Below are 21,790 nucleotides of genomic sequence, written 5' to 3'. Positions count from 1 at the left end.
GTGAACTTGAACAGCTATAATAAACAGGCACTACGAATGAGACGCTGCGTGTGCAATCTTTTTGTGGTGTAGAAACAAACGTAACAGAAAATCGGTTGAATGCAATGACTGTTAATCAAAAAAAGTAAAACTTTTATAATCAGTGCTGTGATTTGATTGGATGCTAGGTATACATTTCAAAGTTTTAGCGAGACAAACAGCTTGATAACCATAGCTGGAGTAAATCTGTAGTAATTAGAATATAGTATTGGAGGTTTTTTGCCAATATAGAGTCACACATATATACGAAAACTGTATCTTTTTATAACTGTAAAGATATTATATTTTTGCTTAGGATCTTTTTCAAACCTTACTAATTGCAATAAATCTTTTTATATGTGCATGCTTTTAGCTTTAGGTTGTGGTTAACCCCTATTTACTCTATAGAGACCGTGCACACCAACACAATGATAGCGAAGTGTCAATGTATAACTGTACACGTATAAATAAATTACACTCAAAAACTGCGAAAATTGACCGATAGTTTGCGCTGATAGTATGCATATACACCAATATACATTCTTATCTCACTGTCATTGTGCTAGTGTGCACGGTCTCTATATAAAGAAATAAATGAATAGCATTTCATTATTTCCTTTGTTTGACAATATTAACATTTTTTTCCATTTTCGATTTTCAGCCCTGTACATGTGATTATGCTTATAACGATTGATGAATTATACGCTTCATTGTTATTTTAGTTAAAAACTAGATGTTAGTGTTTCATAACGTTCTTTGAAAAGTACTTATGATAAAAATATATCAAAAGTAATAAAGTCATAGCGATGAATGTACGCAATTATAAGAAAACCGTACAAGAGTGTAAAAGTAAGAACTTTTGTTAATTTTTAATTTCTTTTATCCATTCAAATAAGCCACAATTATTTTATCACTGCGAGTATATCGGTGGAATAATTAGAAGATTCCTACAAAATATTTTATTTAATATAACATTCATTAGTGCTACTAATATAATGCAGGAAACCCTAGAAAGCGTATTTTAATGTAGTATTTTCTTACTTTAATAATTTAATCGCTTCGTAATATCATACAAGATAATAACAACAATATTGATAAGTTTAATAAAATTAAAATAAAATTGTTCTTAGACTTTTTAAAACAGTAACTTTTCTTATTCAAGAGAAAAAAAAATTGAAATCGAAAATCAAGAAGCGGCCTCTTAACGTTCAATTGGAGAAGCTTCAAAAAAATCAACTTTCGGATTTCAAACAGGAATTAAAGAAGAAACGGCATCTGAAAGAGCAGGAAAATCCGCTACTGCAGCAACAGAAGAATTCAGCAATGGAAAAGAATAAAGAACCATCTATACGACAAAAGAAGAATCCGTCGTTGCAACTGAATCATAATAGTCTACAACACCAACCTCAGTATCACAATAAGGGTAGATCAAAAGCAAAAGTTGCAGCCATGACCAAACACGATTCATTTACTACCGAAGAAAAATGTAAAAGTAAAAATTTTTCTTGGCTTTTATTTTTTTTAACTCAATTATAATAAATATCGTGTACGTTAATTTATTGCGAGTATTGGTAGTATAAATTTCTGTAAAATGTAGAACATGAAACATGGTATAGTGATGTGGTTATAATAAGCCAACCAATCTGGTACGCTAGTCTTAACTTAACGTTTTTTCCTCGTAATTTCATTAACCGTTCCGCACCTTCGAAGTAACAGTAATATTGACAAACTTAATAGAGTCAAAAATAATTCGAATTATTTACACAAACTAAATTTGATTTGGAAGATAGTTGGTGAGCTCCAAGCGCTACAAAACCTATATAGTAGTAGGTACGAAAATTCGCAGACCCTAAAACTGATAGCTTTAACAAAGGAATAATTTTTCATCTAATCATATATCTCTTCAAATTAATCTTTTTTATAAATATTAAAATTATTTAAACATTTTTATTACACCGTTTTATTTTTTACTGAAGTTTTTTAAAATAACTTCTATTCTTTTTCCAGAAAAAAAATTCAAATCGAAAAACAAGAAGCAGCGTCTTAAAGCTAAACTCGACAAGCTTGGAAAAAACCAACTTCAAGATATAAAACAGGAATTAAAGAAAAAACAGCCCCAGAATAAGATAAAAAATCTGCTCCTGCAACGGCAAAAGAAGAAACCAGCGCTCGGAAACCATAAAAAAGCACCGATATATCAAATAGATAATCTGTCGCTCGTACCAAATAATAATAGCCTACAACAGAGATTTCAGTATCACAATAAGGGTATATCAGAAGTAAAAACTATTGCCATTACTAAAGACAATTCATTTAAGATCGAGGTAAAATGTAAAAGTAAGAATTTTTCTTAAAGTTTATATTCTTTTATCCAATTGTAAGGTCTGTCCTTGTTGTCTACACTTTTTCCTATTTTTGTCTTCATTCTTTATATAAGTTGGAACCGTAAAAAGCGCGTAAAGTGTCAAAAGTGTATATAACAAAAAGAGGCCTATAGTATGTGTCATGAACATTAATTTATTGCGAGTATTGATAGTATAGATTTCTATAAAAGGTAGAACATAAAACATACTGTAGTGCTATATTTATCACAAAGCAAATCCATCTGATAAGCGTGTTTCAGTCTAACGTTTTTTTCTTATAATTTTATCAACTAGTCTGTACCTTCGAGATAATAATATTCTGAGAAACTTAATATAATTAAAAATTAATCGAGTTATTTACACAAAATAAATTTGATTTAGAAAGTAGTTAATAAACCTTAAGCAGTACGAAATCTAGTACGAAAATTCGCTAATGTTAGAATTGATAGTTTTAATAAAAGAACCATTTTCGTACATATTAAAAAAAAAAATTTAATTTTGATTGCACAATGTTATTTTCTACTGAGTTTTTTTAAAATAGCTACTTTTCCTTTTAAAGAAAAAAAAAATAAATCGAAAAACAAGAAGCGACGTCTTAAAGCTCAACTCGAACGGTTTTGTAAAATTCACCATCAGGATCTAAGAGAGAAATTAACGAAGAAACAACCAAAGGAAAATGGGAAAAATCCATTGATGCAACAACAGCAAAAGAATCTAACGCAGGAAAAAAATAAAAAGACATTGATACAGCAAAAGAAAAATCTGCTACTGCAACCTAATAATGTCCTACAACAGCAACTTCTGGATGACATTAAGGATAGATCAGAAGAAGAAATTACAGACATGATTACATACAATCCAATTAAGACCGAAGTAAAACACCAAAGTAAGAATTTTTTTACTTTTAAATTCTTTTATTCAATCTTAGTATATACTGTGAACGCTAATTAATTGCGAGTATTAGTAGTATAGATTTGTATAACGTAACTTACTAAAGTATTTTTCTTATCACACAGCAAAAGCATCTGGTAAACTTATTTCAGTCAATTGATTTGTTCTTATGATTTTATTAATCGTTCCATATATGCAGATAATAGAAATGTTGATAAACTTCAAAGAATAAAAAAAATTACTCCGAATTGTTTAATATTGTTAATAAAGAAAAGCCTACTTAGTATCTCATATTTTAGATTTTATATAATAATATTTAGAGATCCATATCAATTTTTTAGCAAGCATTAAGACTATATTAAAATTTTAATTGCACAATAATATTTTCTATTGAGTTTTTTTTTAATAATTACCTTTTATTTTCAAGAAAAAAAAATTAAATCGAAAAAGAGGAAGCGGCCTCTTGAAGCTCAACCTAAGAGGCTTCGAAAAAATCAACCTCAGGGTCCTAACCAGAAATGGAAAAAGAATCTAGCGCTGCAAGAAATGAAGAAGCCGCTGCAACAGAAAGAGAAATCTCCACCGTTGCAACAAAATAATTTTGTACAAAAGCTCCAGGATTACGATGGGAACAGTTCAGAAATAGAAGTTGTAACCACAGTTACACAGAATCTAATTCATCCCGAAGTAAAATGTAAAAGTAAGAATTTTTTTGCTTTGAATTCCTTTTATACCATCATGTAGACCAAGTAGGTTTATTTATTATAATTAGTTACAGTATAAATAGATTTCTATATTAAATATGTAACTTGGTAAAGCGCTGCTAATATTATAACGCAAATTTTTCTGGTCGGAGCGTCTTATTTTAGCGATTTATTTTGTGGAAAAATTATTATTTATAGAATATTCATTGTAGCACGAAGTTGTGTTTCGTAAAACTGATTTCATTAATTGCTTCTAACTTTCTGAACAATAATATTATAAAATTTATTATCATTGAAACAGCTTATTCGAATCATGCATACAAAATTTAGAAGGTGCGGTGTGACCTTCGTCGCTATGAGAATATTCAGTGATAATTGTCATTATTATCTTCAACAAAGAAAATAATTATTCAACCATTCATTCATAAATTCCTATTAAATTATTCAATACTTCAAATCAAGTGTTTTCACGAATATTGAATCCTTATTAAAAAACTTAATTACATAATAAAATTTTCTACTTAGACTATAGAATGAATTTTTTTTGTAGAAAAAAAATTAAAAATGAAAAGTAAACGATTTCATAAAGCTCGGCTCAAGAAGTTACGAAAAAATCAGCTTCAAGATCTACAGCAAAATTTGAACGAAAGTTCAACACAACAAGAAGAGAATTCGCAACAACAAGAAAATAGATGTCTTTTATTACAGCAACAAATATATTCAACGCTAGAAAAGATGACAAATCCATACAAACGAAAAAATAATATGTCACTACAACAGAATAGGACCCAGCAGTTTCATTATTTTCATAAATGGCCACTACCATATTATGAAAACTTGACACAGCAATGGAATTCGCCACAGCATACTTATGTTCAAAACCAATGGCAATATCAACCACAGCACAAGCATGTTTGTCAGCAACGGTTTAACCGTTATCATTACAAGCCATATAATCCTAGTCACCTGCAGCGCAATGATCGTTCTCACCAGAATCATTGTAATCATTTTCAGCAGCAACGATATAATCGTTATCAGCAGAATCATTTTGATCATTTTCAGCAGCAACGATATAATCGTTATCAGCACAACCATTGTAATTATTTTCAGCACCAACAATATAATCATTATCAACGGAATCATTTTGATCATTTTCAGCAGCAACGATATAATCGTAGTCAACAGCAATTGTTTGATCATTATCAACATCAAGCGTGGTATAATCATTGTCTGCAGCAACGCTACTATGATTATTATCAATGGTACTGGCGTCTATACAGTCACCAATGGCGCTTGCCTTCTCACTTTACTGGTTATTCGCACGGAGCTCCCGTAGACCATTATTAGAAGTTAAATTTACTATCCGTTGAAATGTTAAGTTACAATTAGTTATCCGATTATTCAGTTAAAAGTTGTTAAAATCTTGGAAAAATGAATAAGTTTTATTTTGTGTACATGTATCAGTCTTCAACAATGAGTAACTAGCTACTTTTACCTGATACTAGAAAGACTAGTAAAAACGTAATAAGATCTAGTGAAGATAATAAATAGGGTAATAAAGAAATATGTTTTTTTTAATATTGCTATAAGACTAATTTAATATCAATGTGTTATTAATATGAAATATTTAAGATTTAAAAGTAAAACTCTCTAAGGCTTTATATGCATTTAAATGTTCTTTTATAATTTTATAACAATTTTTATGGAATTAAAAGCAACAATATATGTAAGTCTATAAAGAAATAAACAAGTATATTTACTGTATTGCAGTAAAAAGATTTTTCATAATAATAATCACTATCTTTTTCTGTGAAACAACGTATACAGATAGACTAACTTAATTTTGTTTATATATCGGAAATAGTAACATAATACTAGAAGAAACCTAATCATACTCTAATGCAACCTCATTCGAGTACTAGACGTACAAGCATTGATAAATGTAATATAGGCAAGTTTGGTAGACGTTGGCTAAAGTAAGAAAGCGTTGAATATGTTTTCATACGAAATAGTGAGATAAGAAGGTGTAATAGGAAAGAACAAGATAAAATTAAACCAAAGGCTGATCGAAAAGTCGTAGGGAATGGGATGAGATTTAGTCGTGATGCAGTTAATGCTCCTTATAGAAGGGTGCTTTGGCTAGCATGCTATGGGGTTGATGATGTTTGAACTCGGGGTAAATCACTATAGGTACACTAGAAGTTCGAGTCGTGTAATCCGACACGCCCTGCTTGCGCCAGCTCTTCAGTATCCACACGCTCTCGCCGCGCGGTAAATAGTGTTTCGTGTCTCATGTATAAAGTCAGGAAATCAATCGAGCTACCGTTGGCTAGCGTGAACATCCAGTTACGGCTCGCTACTATCCATTTCAACCCTCTTCTACTATTCCATCAAACTCTCCAACTGCCATATTCAGATTGCTCCTTAATTAATCTTCTTCGTTATTCCCCCCCACTTTTTTACTTCAATATTTCCTGGTTTCTCTATAATTCACACTCGAATCATTGTAACCCACTATAGATAGCACTGCGTTACTTCTGTTATTCTGTAGATATATTTTTCTAAATTTAAGTATCACTCCTATTCAAAATTGAGATTGTTAATGCCAATGATAAAGATGTATGGAGAATGTATACAGCGTTTCTACGTGGCAAAATCGTAGGAAATTCAAGGCAAGTGGGATTAAAATGATCGAAGCGTGTGCGATAATTGATCGAGCAGAATATAAGATCGATGGATAAAATTCGAAATAGCGGAAAAGGGGAAAGAAAGCGGAGTGGCTATCCGGGAAACGCATGGACAGGTCAACAGGGAAAAGGCATAACGAATTTAGTGGGCGAAATGAAGAATGGCGGCCGCGTAAATTCGTTTGGGCATCGAAGTCTCGCCGTAATTGCTCTAATTACGATTAGTTATTTAGCCTCGACGTGCGTGACGCGAACCAAACTTTATGCAGTGGACCAAACGACGCAAACTAATCAATATCGGATTTCATTACGCCTCGCTAACCATCTCGCTGACAACTAGAGGAGCTTCTCCTACTCACTTCGAATTCTATTTGTTCCGGGCTGACACCAACAGATTGCTAATTTTATCGAACAGTACTACCGCTTCCTACTATTTCCACGAATAATCCTGTTACCCTCCTTTTTTCATCCTTTTTTCGCACCGGAACTTATAAAAGTCACTACGCAGATAGAGTTTCCTCTTACAAATTTACAACACCAGTAAAAGGACAATCCAGATCGAGCCAGGTGTATAGCTGACTATGCTCTAGCTTTTCAATGGAAGAATTTCTCTAAATTAGTAAATCCAGTCGCGCATTGATTCATTCCTGTCTCTCATCGAGATTTCATGTTTTTTTCCTCTTATATTACAATTTTTAAAAGACACCAAAAGCCATTATTTTCTCATTCCTTTGAATTTTGGGGAAAAAATAGCTTGAAAAAATTGACGAGCCTTACGTTGAAGACAGAAAAGTGAAAAACTGCTGTAGAAACATTGAAAGTGATTGATAGTGTTCCGAGTCTAATTTTTATGGTTGGTGAATTAATCATGCGAGATTGAAAATAATAAGTCATGCCACATTTAAATGGCAGTGAACCTAAAATTCGTATTTTTGGTAATCCGGCTTGGAACTGTCAATGAGTAAATGTATGAGAGATTAATGAGAAAAAGGAAGCTAAATGAATTTTTCAGCCACTCGAGCGTTAATCCTTTTAACGTTGAAATTTAACTTTTCTCTTTGACGCGCGCGCCGAGAGCTTCTCTATGGGGACCACCAGCCGGTCCGAGTCGGTCCGTTCCGGTATTCCCCCTTGCCCCACCCCCCCCCCCCTCCCTCTTCCGGTTTTAACGTACAGCTTTTTACACGCTTGTCCCAATCCCAATTGCGAAAGACCGGCAGATTACGTGCTTACGCGTGCTGCGCTCGCGTTCGCGTTCGCGGCACTTCAGCACTTTGGCTGCTCTGGTGGAATAAAACTGGTTGAACGCGGAAACTGCCTCCTACTCGTATCATTTCGCAGCTAGCGCCAGCATTCTGCCCCACTCGTAAATTGCAAAACATTAAAGGACACACACCTACGGAATTTCATTTTCGCCGTTACCTGTCGCTTTCAACATTATCCGTATAATACAACTACCCCTCTCATTGATGACCCAAACACTGATTTTACAGAATACCACTTAAAAGGCTACAACCACCTTTTACCTGATTCGTTTAAAAATTAACTTTCCATACGATCAGAACTTTAACACGAAATTATTGCTTTAATATTTAAGGCGCAATAATTTAACGTTTAAAGCTTGTACCAAAGAATACGTGTGAGGGTATGAAGAATAAAAATTACATTTTTTATTCATCAACATTTCCAACTATAAATTTATCATTTCTAGACCGATATCTCTGTGGTTCGTATGCCAAACCACGAAATAAATCACATCAATATTAGAGATGTTTTTCTTGCAATTTTGGTTACCAATTTCGTTTTGTGGATTTTGCACAGGAAGCTTGATGAAACAATATTTTAGCAAATTATTTATAGCATAAATTGTCATTTTATACTGGTCTCTAAAATAGAAGATTGTATGATTTTGTAAATGAACCGCAGAGTTTAAATAAGCTTTTAAATAAATGAGTTGATAATTTTTTTTTTTAATTACGAAAGCTGTTTATAGGTCTCCTTTTGACCCTTCTTTTAATAGAAGGAAGAATTAATGTATAACAATTATTTTTGTCTCATTGATCTGTTAAAATTTAATTCCAATGCACTAAATATAAGGTTCAAATCACGATACTTATTATCAACTATAATTTCCTCTCTGTACTTTTATAATCTTATATTAGCTAATAACAGTTTTTAGTGAGCGCTAATCTCTTTATGATAAAAACCAGTCGTATAATTACTGCATACAAACAAAATAGGGAAACTTGTTTCAACATCGAAGTGTACATTAATTACGAGATATCGATTTATGGAATGTATATACTTGATTACGAATACTCGATTTGACTATCAGGATTAATTAAGGATGGCAGCTATTAATTCACTACTACTACAAACGTTACTAGGAATATATGTATACCAGACATTCCAGTTACTGTTGGGTATCAACAAACCTATGAAGCTAGACTTCATTACGTATTAGGTCACTGCAGCGATTGATGTATGTTGTCTTTTTACCTTACTCAATATCAAGCGAATCAAATATTCAAATATGTTAATAATAAATTATTTATCTTACTAAAAACTTATAAATAAGTACCAAATTACAGATATAATTATTTCTGTCCCTATAATACCCATCTCTATGTCTTACAAGTCGTTACTGTATCTATGCTATTTTTTCTTAAAAAATTCTACTTTCAAAATATTATTCAATATCCTAGAAAAGTTTTAAGAAGGTCTATTGATTAATTGCTTAATATGAAATTTCAAAGTAAATCCATTTGGAATGTTTTGTTTGAACTTCTCTTTTACAGATTCGTGTGGTTTCCACAAGTCCTAAATTACAAGTTTTCTGTGAATATAGAAAAATTCGTTCGTGAAGTTTTTAAGGACTGTTCCCAAGCTGACGTTACTCCAACGTTAAGAATAAAAGTCAAATAATGAATTAGGAGTGATAGCAATATATACAGTGTTAAAAAGATGTGTTTTATGAGACAGTGAGATTCGGCTATACGATTCTAAATCAAAGCAATCCAGAGTTCTGGACAAAATTACGTTCAGAAACGATCTTTTCATGTACAGAAGCACTACGCAACTCAATCTGACGGAGCAGTCAGTTTATGCGATTCGGAATGTCCTCTTCAGTGTCGATCCTAACAATAGCCAAGCTCTTGTCGTTTTTTACGAGGATAGTTCAGCTTTTTGAGAAACGGAGACCTGTGGATTTACAAGGCAACCTCGCAGATTTTGGAATTCAAGGCGATACAGCTCACTAATAACATTTGAAAGGAAAAAAATGCTGATGTATTTAATTTAAATTCAGCAACACATTGCTGAAGAAACACTTTGCAGTGCAGAATGGAGAGAGAAATTTTAAAGTCATCTTTTCACCAAGAATTTCTTCGTGGTATCAGTCAAATGAATTCTTGTACAACTCACACTACCTCACCAGAGTTTTTACCCCTATTCAGACGAGTTTCTTTTCACCCCAGCGCAACTGTCCCCTGGCATTCTCATCGAGGATACTCTTTCAGCAAGTCATGCAAAGTACGAGCAAACAACTTTCGAGAGCCTCTCAATCTCTCTTGGATCGCGCAAATTATATTCGTCTGTGAAGAGAAGGGAGAGGATGTCTCGCCCCAGCAAGCTGTATTCTTCGAATCTTCAAGAATATGGCAAGCCAAGCACGAAAAATGAATACAAATCCTCTTCAGCCACCCTCGCCACGATCACTTTGCATCGCTGCAAAGGTTTAATCTAAAACTCAATTAAAACGACATGGAACATTTCTGCAATGTTTATACTTACCCAGTAATTAAACGAGCCTCCTATTATTCCTTAATAACCAGAGAAATAAAGAAGTCATGAAGTACAATCAACATAAGAGTTTATGATTCGTTTTCAATTAATAATTGAAATAATTTCATATAAATAATTCTGTATATAATAAAAACAAGTGGTTATATGTGAGCCTTTTGAATAATTTTGCAAAGATTATTCTTGTAAATTATATTGTATTCCATTTTTTTAAATTAAGTTACCCCTTTCTTTCCCTTTGTCCATGTCTGCCTACATTTCTGTCCCGTTCCATATTTCACTGCCTCCTTTCTTCATGGTCGATCTGTGCATTCCTCGATATCTGCCCTAAAGTACTGAAGACAGATTGACAGACAAGTGAAAGCAGTTAAGTTTTCTTTTATCTCACTGCATACTTCGCTTTTATTGCTCAACACGTTGCGATGTTAAAGTTCTAGTAATATCAGCGGTAGCTAAACTCCAAATTCTAAAGTTCTTCCTTTTAGAGATTTTTGACATGTAAAGGAATGGATTACACGGAGCCACGCAGCGGATCTCTGCGCAAGAAACTTTGTTTGCATTACGTTCTTTTCTGCATATCTGACGTACCTTCGAAAACTAGCTCGATTCTCCAACCACCCCCCCCCCCTCCCTTCTTTTTCCTATTCCATCCATAACCCAGTCGTTTTCTCGCACAAGCAATATTTTACTTACACCACTACTTTATAGAACACGCCATTCCAATCTACCCTTCCAATCAAATTCCGTTGCCAGTTTTTCTCCACATTCTTCCTGCACTTTTCTTTCCTGACATATCTTTCGCCATTACCATTCAAAACGTCTAAAAGTCAAACATAAAATTATTCACAAGCATGAATTTATGCAATATCGAATTTACAATTTTCCTATTGCTGATATTCATCCAAGTCCACATTTTTCAGCCGTGAATTCTGAGTCCTTAGTCACGCAGATTCGTGTAATGTAAAAAATTCTAACAATTTTACTACAGATGATGAAATTAATGAAGCTTTAAAAAAAACTAAGAGAAAGAGAAAGATATGTATATATAGAGAAAGAGAGAGAGAGAGTTGTGTTTTCTTCCTAGACATTACCATTGGCATATCGCAGAGGCCATTGTTCTGGGATGCTTTTCATGCAAAAAGTTTCATTATTCTCCCCCTGAAGAATATCAGAATTTTTAAAAAATCCCTTGATTTGCCGATACTCACTAAAATTCTAGAGGATGGCCAAATAACCCTTTTCTTCTCTTCTTCTCCCAGTACTACTTCTTTTATCTTACCGTCGACTTTACTCCAGTTCTGTCTGCCATCCAGCGAGGCCTCGCGTTAAAAGTATCGTTGAAACCAAGCCAATACCATTGTACCATCTTCCAACACTTTTGACAACCATTCTTGCTAGCTGAAACGTGTCTGCTTAAATTTCCTTCTTCTACTCATTTTACTATTTCTTTGAAGTCTTCTCACTGTTTAAGAAACTTCACAAAGATCATGTACTCTGCTCATTTAGTACATGGATTTTTTTAACTATTATAAAAGCCTTTTAATATTTCTGTAATAGAATTAATGTTGATAGAATACTAATAGTTGAATTTGAATAGAAAGGAAAAGAAAATTAGTATTGGAAGAATTTACGCATATACATACCTTCGAGTATTAGTTTCAATCCTTATCAAGAGACACGTTAGTGTGGCTCGATGATAAAAACATAAAGCACATAAAAAACTGTTTTATATGTATATTTAATAGTTTTAAAAATCTGTCAAATGGTTATATTCGTTTTACCTTCAGAATCACTCTGAAAGAAATATGAAAATTACGTAGAATTTTCAAATAGGAAACTATATTTTATATTGCGTACCCTTGTAGCTGCCCTCCAGAGCTTTCCAGAACACTGTAACGATGTAACATTTAACCAAAACGTTTACGAGATATTTGAATTTGAAATTGTACATAGAAACAGGTTGACTGAAGTGGTGCGTACGCGACCGCTGCGCATACCCACTCGTATTCGCTCACCAACCTCTAATTTTGAATCTAAATCTCTCGTAAACAATTTGGTTAAATGCTACAATATTAAAGTGTTTTGAAAGCTTTTGAGGTTGCCTAGAAGGGCTCGCAATAAACAATATTGGTTCCTATTTTAAAAATTCCTGCCGATTTTCGTGTCTTTCAGCATTCCTCTCAAGGTTAAACCGATATATAGTTATCTGAAGAAAATATTTAAAATTACAAAAATACATTTAAATTATTCCCCAAAAGCTTATATTTAGAAATATTTGATCGTTCTTAGAATTTTCTTACACTCTTTATGTATAATCGTCGAGATACTAATGCCTCATCTCTTATAGTATGATACTTTGAATTATTTTTCCTGGAATGAGATAAAATATTCCTAATTATTCATAATGTTATTTATTTTCATTAATATGAGTTTACTTACCATTGAATTTTTGACTTATCAACAGATTCATGTACTGTCAGAGTATTCTCTAACGAAGATTGTTGGAGTATTAGAAATTCCTATTTCTATTAGTCGTTTTTTATCAATTTATTTTAATATAAGGATTGTAGAATCAATTATCTTGAGGTTTCTAAAGATTGGACGTGATGTTTAAAATAAATGTCAAGTAATTTTTCTCTAATAATAATTTATATTTATAACTTGTTGATTAACATGCGTGAATTTCAGTCAAACATTATCAAAAGCTTAAAGGATATAGTATAGTATATTTGTATCAATGACAAAGCTCTAAATAACACTAAATTGCATTTAAATATATTTATAATATACTCTTAAACAAAAATTAAACATATTGATGAGTTAAAGATGAAGGTTTCATTTGATTGTATATGCTATAATATTATGTATATTTATAGTATCTAATTTGATGTAAAATTTCGTGCAGTTATCACTCTCTCCAAATTAAGACCCAATATTCCTGCTGCAAGCCGTAACTCATCTGTTACAACATTATTATTATTGGTGTTGGATATTGAAATCGTGGTTTCAACCTTTTTTTTCAAGCCAGAAATGGTGGCGACATTCTCCTTAAACATATAATTTTTACAAGTGTCGGGTGATATTTGTTGCCGATAGTACACAGACGCTACTGCCAAATTTGGATATGGTGTGACTGCTATGCTAGAAGTGTCATTAGGATGAATAAACCGCCAGTAGGGCCACATAGCACCTGCTTCTTGTTTCTTCTGCCCCACAGTCTCCAAAAAAGCTTGTATTTCTGTTTCCATAATCGGATCAGAATGAGCAAGAGTTTTATTATTAGCATTGATAAATACAAAAATGTCTGAAATTCTAGTCATACCACTGTTAGCCATTAGAGTTTTCGCTAATTCTAATTCTTTATATTTGTCGCTTTTATTATAACAAAACCAAAATAATTTGGTTTTAAGCTTGGGTAATAAATTCATGGTATTGCAAAAGGTAGCCAATGCTTTATGAGTCAAAAGAAGCGAGGAGGAGTATATATGTAGGGTAGCACAAACAGCTTTTAATCTCGCTTTGATAAATTTATTTGAATGCTCTGGGTTCATTGGCTGCTTGTTCATGAAAAGGTATAATATATGTATAGTGACTCTGATATCCATTTTTGTGGCTTCTGTACGTAGGAGAGATGACGTGCGAATAAGATTTTCCATGTTTGGTGGGCCTCTATGAAGAGTAACATTTTCGTCCTTGTCTGATAAATATTCTTTGTAGTATTGATAAAATTCATCGTATACACCAAACAAAATAAGCCAAGTATTTATATTTTTACAATTGCCATAAAATAGCCACCTTTTTCTCAAAGGTGTCTCAAATCTCCAATGGTATTGTTTGCGAAATTCTTGTTCGTCGTACGGGATATTCATTTTCTCGAATTTTTCGACATCTATAGATGAAGCGTATATAATAAACTTGAAAGTTGGACGAAAGGATTTCTCCTATCTCACTAATATATTTACTGATAATATAAAGGCTTCTAACTGTTCCAAGTTATTCTCGTATTAGCCTGTTTCGTTACGTAGCAATGCTTTCTAGTCCTTCAGCTTCAAACTGTAAAATAATTTACTTAATAAATTTACTGTACAACATGCAATGTGTAAAAGAGTAACTATGATAACATGTATGAAAAAATAAGTTTAGAATAGTGTAAATCAAGTTTTATTAGCATTTTAAATTGAGTATTATACACTATATAGCATTAAAATGCAACCTGCAGGTTTCTGTTACAGCAGCAGTGAATCCTACTAAATGCTATTAAGAAATTCAAATTGTGCAAAGCATTAAGACTGAATGTATCCAATCCAGGTCTGGACATCTATCAATATACATATGCAGGTAAAATTTAAATTAGGGGTTTGGTATACTACAGCTCATGCACATACTCTGCAAAGTTTCATCTCTGAAAGTTTCTGGCATAAAGCTATATAGTAGTAGAATGGTAGTTTTTCAATATCAAGACTCTGCTAAGGTAAGAATCTCTAACCAGACAGATTTATATAAAGTACGTTGAATAACCTTGTTCTAGTTGAGCAAAAGTCTCTGACTATTATAATTTGATTGCTGAGACAATTAATATTTACAAAATAATGTCTTTTTAACTAAAACCTAAATATTAGCTAAAGTTTTAAAAATAATACTCTGCCTCATCTAAAATCCTTTAATTAAAATAGATTAACTAAGTTACGTTTAAAATCTGAAACACTTGATTAATTTTTTTTAAACACCTATTGTTATCGATATGTAGATAATACGAGTATAATTACAGTTTCTTTCGATATATTCTACCGAGGTTTCAAAAGTTTATTGACTTCAAAATTACATTCAATATTAGTTTAGCAAGTAGATATTTATCGAGTTAAGTGCAGTGTACAAAGGAACCATTCATCGAGCAGCAAGCGATAAGCAGAAATGGTATATGAGAATGTGATAAAATGATTAAGAATATATGAACTTATTGAATACTAATTGAAAAACGTCTCAGAAAATAAATTGAAATTGCTTATGGTTATAAAGTTAAACAGAATTTTACGTTCACGGTTTAGTTCGTTTTGTCTGGCGGATCCTTATGAATGTATACAATGGTGTTTTATTACTAGATACCTGATATTAAACAATATTTTCTAAGAAACCTTCATGCGCCCGAGAAGTTTATACAAAAGAATAAAAGCCTTTAATCAGTTATTAGTCTTTCTTATAAACAATCAAGCAATAAAAATATTATTTTCATTTAATAAAAATAACCAATCTTTTTAATTACAAACAATCCTTTATCTCCATTAGTTAAATATTATTAAGCTTTTTTATTCAATTAAAAGAAAGATATTATTTATAAACTTCAGTTTTCTTCAATTGATATAAGAATCTCGTGTTTCTCCTGAATAAAAAAACAAAATATAGTTAAATATAAGATTTGTAATGGTTGTCTCGTGCACAATTATTTAAAAAATCAGTGAATACATTGGGTGCTGACAGGACGAGATAATTCGATTTGCGATAGTGTTCCAGCAGAGAATAGTTGGCTCTTCTAGGTATTGAAGGGGGAAGGGGGGTATAGAAATGCGATATGAAAACCGGAAACGAACGATTCTCCGTGTCCAGCATCAGTTTGTACACGTTCCTTGCGAAAAGGTGTGTATGCGTTCGGTGAAATAGATAACGCGTATTAACTTATATATGTTACCATCATGCAGGCACGCACACACGTACAGAAAGCCGTGGAGGTTTCGATTGCGTGTGCGTCTGTGTGCGTGTGTTCACAGGTGCGCAAAGGTGGTAAACCTATGCTAGAAGGGATTTAGTAAAGTCCAGTCATAAAGAGTAAATTACGATGCCAGTCTCGCTTTGCAGTTTTACGCCGTTCATGCTTTTCTCGACCTTTCTCTACGTGCAATCCCCCCCCCTTCCCCCTCCAATCCCTTCCTTTTACCCCAAGCAGCTTCCCTCAGTAACAACAAAACGAAACGTTCCATAACCCATCCACCCAACCCCTTTCCTGCTCCCCCTACGAACTCGGAGTAAACTTGAATATCGGAAGAATTTTCATGCTACCCAAATTCACTCTGGAATTTATTTGTATTCAAATTCTCTTTTCCTTCCTCCAGGATTTTGGCATTTATACATTCAACGACGAGGCTATTGAAAGATGGGATAAAACAACCAGCCATTATTTGCATATGCCGCGTTAGCTTTGAATGCACTGTTCCCCACCATTTTTATTCGATCGGACAAAATTTTCACGCCTTGCTTATTTGCGTGAATAAAATCAAGGTAAATCGATACGTATATAATATAGCAGATCGGTTCCTATGGATTTCACATTTTTTATCCATAGACTCGTCAGTCGCAAAAACTTTTGAATACAATTTTACCGTTCCGCGTCATCCTCTTGTCTCACTTGCAAATCAATTCGAGCCGTATATACGGCGATTCGTACAAAACAGTAGTCATATATTTATCTTGGATAACCCTTTCGTTCACGCGAAACACTTTAGCGATAATATGCAGTTAAAGCTTTCTTTTTGTACAATTTTACTTGTAAATTATTTATGTTTATCACCTTCATTTATGTTTCATCCTATTTTCCCAGTATTAAACGCAATTCGAATCTTAATTTTTTATTAATTCCATCATTTTTTAATAACGTTTTATTCTGCTCCGCTTCTTATTCAATTTTGAAGTTATATTATAGAACATGAAAAAATTTAATCTTTCAATGTAAGTACAAGAAAAAATATCATGCGTCGACAGTTTCAGGTTTGCGTAGAGAAGTTATAAAGTTTAACGAGTAAAATGAAAAACTATTAATTACTACATTAGTGAAATTAATGCTGAGGTATAAAAGAAGGAATATGCTCAGGAAGGTTTATTAAATAACTAACCTTTTTAAAGAGAAGCTGGTTGAAGTAGAGGTAGACAAAATGGTTTTTTAATAACGTTTTTGATGCCACTGACCACTTCATATAATTTAAAATTAACTTTAGTTTAAGATGAATAAACTCCCCTACGACTATATAATATTTATCTTGGCACACAACTGATGACAACTAACTACGACTAAATTTTTTGAGAAGATAAGTGTATCAAAGGAGTGTAGTACTGAATCAGCAGTAGGCAACTGATTGGGTCCCCAGTTTTCTGTTTACCCAGTGCAATATCCCCTCCCTTCAGAAGGATGATCTAAGGCCAGATTTAAAACGCCCCTGATAAATGACCACTTTTAAACATTTCTCGCAATCTGTTCCTTTTTTCTTTTTTTTTTTTTATTAATTTTTATCAAATTTCCGATGGATTTCTTGGTATTCTTATAATTCATATTCTTGATATAATTTCTTTGGATATTTGCACAAAAGTAGAAACCCTTTTTTTAAATTTATTATACATTAAGTTCTTAAAAAACTTCTATGATCTTCGCTTATATTTTTTCATCAGATGACTTTTAATTCGAATAAATATTCATGAAGAAGATTTTATTTAAGAGTATATTAATCGTATTGATGCCCCAAGCTGCAGTATAAGTAATAAGAGCAGCATGAGCTCATTCAACATATATAATAATATAAACGACGTATCTGAAAGGAATTCGTATATATACTGTTACAGAGATTGTTAAGTGATGAATCGGATGATTTTCATTTCAAGTAAACGTTTACACGATTAAAATTTTAATTTAAAATACTTCGTTTATTAACTTATCTTTTCATAATAAAATGTATCTTCAAGAGTCTTTACAGACAGACATATGTAATCAATATACCAAATCAACAATAATTAAAATTAGAACCAATTTTCTTAAATAAACGATTTACCAAATTTTGATGTACGAACGTCAGAAAATTGTATAAATATAAAAAATATACGAATTCGAGGAAACCGTTTACGCTAGTCCGAGTATTTTTTGGTGAATATAAATACATATTGTATATATATATATATATATATATATATAGATATAAGTATTGTATGAGAGGAATATAGTGGAAATATCTGTAAGGGTACATAATGAATACGTGAGCAAAAACGAAAATGTTACAAAGAGGGTCGACACTGGATTTGCATAGCTATTGCGAGGCTGCCACAATGAAGGTGAGATTTCCCTTCGGCCATTTCATGTCTAACTCTTACCCTACTGCTTCTGACTTTTAACCTCCTCATATCTACTCCAGGGCAATATTTCACACGTATAAAACTTCACCATCCAAATTTTTATCTCAACAACAATTCGCGACAGCCAAAACAACGTAGATCCATAAAAATTATTCCACTGTACGTTTATCTTTCATAAAACTGTTTCCGATTGTTTTTACAATAAAAAATAAAGAATATTCAGTATAAATATTAATAACGATTATCAATAATGGTTTTAATCAAAGAGCAATTGTCCGAGAAAAACGTTTAAAAAATTAATATTTACTCGTTGGATATTTTGCTGGTCTAATTGAAAAGTAATTTAATAATAAAATGATATTGGGGGGGGGGGGGGATAGAAAATTGTTTTTTTTTTTATATGTTTCGATAGCAGTGGGCCGAAAATGGCATCGAATAAAAATCCAATAACGGTTCGCGGGTCGTTTGTTACAGTCGGTATATGATCTCGAAAGCAAGCTGCGCCCGACCACGGTCAATTGCGAAATAAACTAAATACACACTAATGGCTATACGAGACTTGTATCGAGAAACTGAAAAACGCATATATACTGACTCATAGTGAGGGTGTGCGCGTATTTGCGGCAGTTGGCAGTTTAATCAAAGCCAAACGAACATAAAGAAAGCCGCTGCTATTTCGCGCGCGAATTCATTTTTATGCAATCCGCGTGCAGAAAAGTACCTCGCAAAGCGACTGGACGTGCACGGTAAGTAAAGCACGCCACGCACACATTGCGCACCTCGCTTTATCTAAGAGCTTAACCCCTTAACCCCCAACCAGACCAGTCTCATTTTCCACTCTAATACCTAACGCGAGACGATTTGCTATAAATCTTCTTCTCACTATATATATATCTACCGGTACCTCGCATGACCAACTTCCTGTTTCGCTATAAAACTCTATCGCTCGTTTCATCCGATATAGATGCAATAATGAAATTATAACACCCCGCACACGTACGTTGCACCCCTTGCTTTATATATATATATATATATATATATACCAACGAGACTCATTTTCCGCTCCGATTGTGAAACGATTCGACATAAACATTTTTCTCGCTATATAATACCAATAATTCGCGTAAAACTTACCTCTGGTTTTCTATTTTATTCTACAGTTTTATTTTTTTGTCTGATCGATGCAATAATGAAATTATAAAGCCTCGCATACGTTGCACCCTTTACTTTATATCAACCGTACTCATTTTCTACTTCGATTGCGAAATGATTTGATATAAACATTTTTCTCGCTGTAACCATATATACCAATAATCCACGTAAAACTTACCCTCGGGTTGGTTTTCTATATTATTCTACATTTTTATTTTTTTATCTGATCGATATACAATAACGAAATTATAATGCCGAGCACAAAGTTATTTTCTATAGTCCATCCCTTTTTTTTATTTCACTCTCTACCTTCAGTTTTACTCTATGTAATGATGCAATAATGAAATTAACTCCATACACACATACAACGTTGTGCTCTAATCTACCCGTATTTTTCTATTTCATTTTCTATTTTCACTCGATTTGTTTAACTTTTCACTATTATGAAATTTCAATAGAAATATCATCAAGATTGGAAGAATCCAACACAGTTTTGCAGAGGAGGCTTGAAGATTCAGCCTGTGTATTTATTGATCGCTGTAAACTCGCCGAGAATTGCAAAGGGAGGGAAAGGGTTGAGAGAAACATCCGCACGAACGTATGAATCATTGGTGGACCGCAACACCTTTTCGCGAAATGTTCATGTGACGAGCGTGTGTTACTGTGCAGAAAGCACGACCGCGCCGACCCCACTTGACCCACCACATTGTTTCAAAATATTCTTGCTATACTGTTATTTCTTACTGACTAAAAAAACTTTTAAATATAATGACTAGGTTTGGAGGCACGCTCAAAGCACGTGTAATTTAGTTAACATCACGTTTCTTGTGAAATTTCAACACATTATGCGTGACCTGAATTGCAGCCTATGGCAAAGTATCCCATAGTGACGTATGATTATCGAATAATTGTAGCAGTATAGGTCTCGAATCAAAGAAGCTTTAATCCTTAATAATTTTTTAATTAAGGACAATTTTTAAAATTGGTGTAAATAATATATTCTTTAAATAATTAGCTCTTCACGAATTTATCAGTTTGGCACGAGCTAGCCGGACACCCTGTATTTGTCGAATCAAGATGTAGTAACCAAGAATATATATATCTATATAGCGCTATTATTTTAAAGAAAAACGCGCCGTGGGATGTAAAGGAACTCCTATTTCTTCTGTTTTGTCATCTACAACGCCGACATCGTACTAGTGAAGAGAGGGGGAGGGGAGGGGGACTGCATAGATATGCAAATGCGTTACTTCCTTTGTGTCCTTTCACAGTTTGGCCGAAACCGCCACTTCTCCTACATACATTTGCGCGTCTGTTTTATTTAATATCGTGGCTACTCTCAAAGCTTTGTCTACCCTCGTGTAACACAATTTTCCACGAGACAAACTCCGACTAACCTTTGGAAAAAACATAAATATATGCGCTAATCTCAAGACTTTGAATTATCCATTTAAATCGCATGCACCATTGTAGCTTGCAATGTATAAAATATTATATAATAAATGTTCAAAATACCAAAGCCATTGGGTGCTTGAAACGAACTTCATTTGATTCAAATTTGCCAATAGAAATTATTTGTTATGAATGTTTAAAATTCGACACCCTGTAGATTTTCAAGTAGAGTGGTAGGTTGACCTCTTGGAAACTAAGTCAATACGTAATATAATTACTTGACAGCTTCAAGAGCATCAGCGCCGACGGTAACGGGTTCTCACTTCCAAATTTATACAAACGGAGACAGATAATACACACGTTATTTCTATGCGACGTGTATACGCATACGCATAAACATACACGGATTTGCATAAAATCACTATATGCAAGACACGTCTGAACCCTTACGGTAATATTCTCCATTCACGGATACTTGTAAATTTCTTTAATTTGCACATTAATTTCATCTCTGTACATTATTACGTAATTATTGATGATCGCAGTGACGAGTCTGACTCACGAGCAAATAAATCAATTGACTCGTTTCTTACGTTTAAATAATTAATTAGTTTTCTTCACTCATTTGCATAATTCGCAAATAAAGTTTATACCGTACATAAACGTCAATATAAAG

General features: G+C 33.0%; 2 protein-coding genes across 3 annotated transcripts; one reads left to right on the top strand and one right to left on the bottom strand.

Annotated features, from left to right (window-relative positions):
* Positions 1 to 38: 38 nt before the first annotated feature.
* Positions 39 to 5,713, top strand: LOC136780481 (meiosis-specific nuclear structural protein 1-like). 2 transcript variants are annotated; one of them, XM_066738855.1, is made up of 7 exons: positions 39 to 167; positions 680 to 867; positions 1,181 to 1,510; positions 2,026 to 2,355; positions 2,941 to 3,267; positions 3,700 to 3,972; positions 4,527 to 5,713. In XM_066738855.1, exons 2-7 carry the CDS (start codon positions 825 to 827, stop codon positions 5,321 to 5,323), a joined length of 2,100 nt encoding a protein of 699 aa, XP_066594952.1. In that variant the 5' UTR covers positions 39 to 167; positions 680 to 824; the 3' UTR covers positions 5,324 to 5,713. The 2 variants fall into 2 exon arrangements, with proteins under 2 accessions (XP_066594952.1, XP_066594953.1); XM_066738856.1 differs by lacking the exon at positions 680 to 867 and having other exon boundaries at positions 89 to 167.
* Positions 5,714 to 13,115: 7,402 nt separating this feature from the next.
* LOC136780501 (uncharacterized) lies at positions 13,116 to 17,562 on the bottom strand. Its single transcript, XM_066738899.1, has 2 exons — positions 17,346 to 17,562; positions 13,116 to 14,517 (listed from the first exon to the last, which is right to left on the bottom strand). The coding sequence occupies exon 2, from the start codon at positions 14,331 to 14,333 to the stop codon at positions 13,344 to 13,346; it is 990 nt and encodes a 329-aa protein (XP_066594996.1). The 5' UTR covers positions 14,334 to 14,517; positions 17,346 to 17,562; the 3' UTR covers positions 13,116 to 13,343.
* Positions 17,563 to 21,790: the final 4,228 nt, after the last annotated feature.

The sequence above is a fragment of the Prorops nasuta genome, unplaced genomic scaffold (genome assembly GCF_024137725.1).
Source record: "Prorops nasuta isolate Cenicafe-Biocafe unplaced genomic scaffold, Cenicafe_Pnas_1.2 PNAS00019, whole genome shotgun sequence".
NCBI lineage: Eukaryota > Metazoa > Arthropoda > Insecta > Hymenoptera > Bethylidae > Prorops > Prorops nasuta.
The sequence above is the reverse complement of the archived record's forward strand: the minus strand, read 5'-3'. Positions and strand labels throughout refer to the sequence as shown.

What these genes read in the sequence shown, in the direction of transcription:
- LOC136780501 (XM_066738899.1), bottom strand. Translation starts at nt 14,333, where the DNA reads ATGAATATCCCGTACGACGAACAAGAATTTCGCAAACAATACCATTGG.
- LOC136780481 (XM_066738855.1), top strand. Translation starts at nt 825, where the DNA reads ATGAATGTACGCAATTATAAGAAAACCGTACAAGAGTGTAAAA. An exon ending in TACCGAAGAAAAATGTAAAA is followed by an intron (nt 1,511 to 2,025) that starts GTAAAAATTTTT and finishes TTCTTTTTCCAG; the next exon opens with AAAAAAAATTCAAATCGAAA. An exon ending in GATCGAGGTAAAATGTAAAA is followed by an intron (nt 2,356 to 2,940) that starts GTAAGAATTTTT and finishes TTCCTTTTAAAG; the next exon opens with AAAAAAAAAATAAATCGAAA.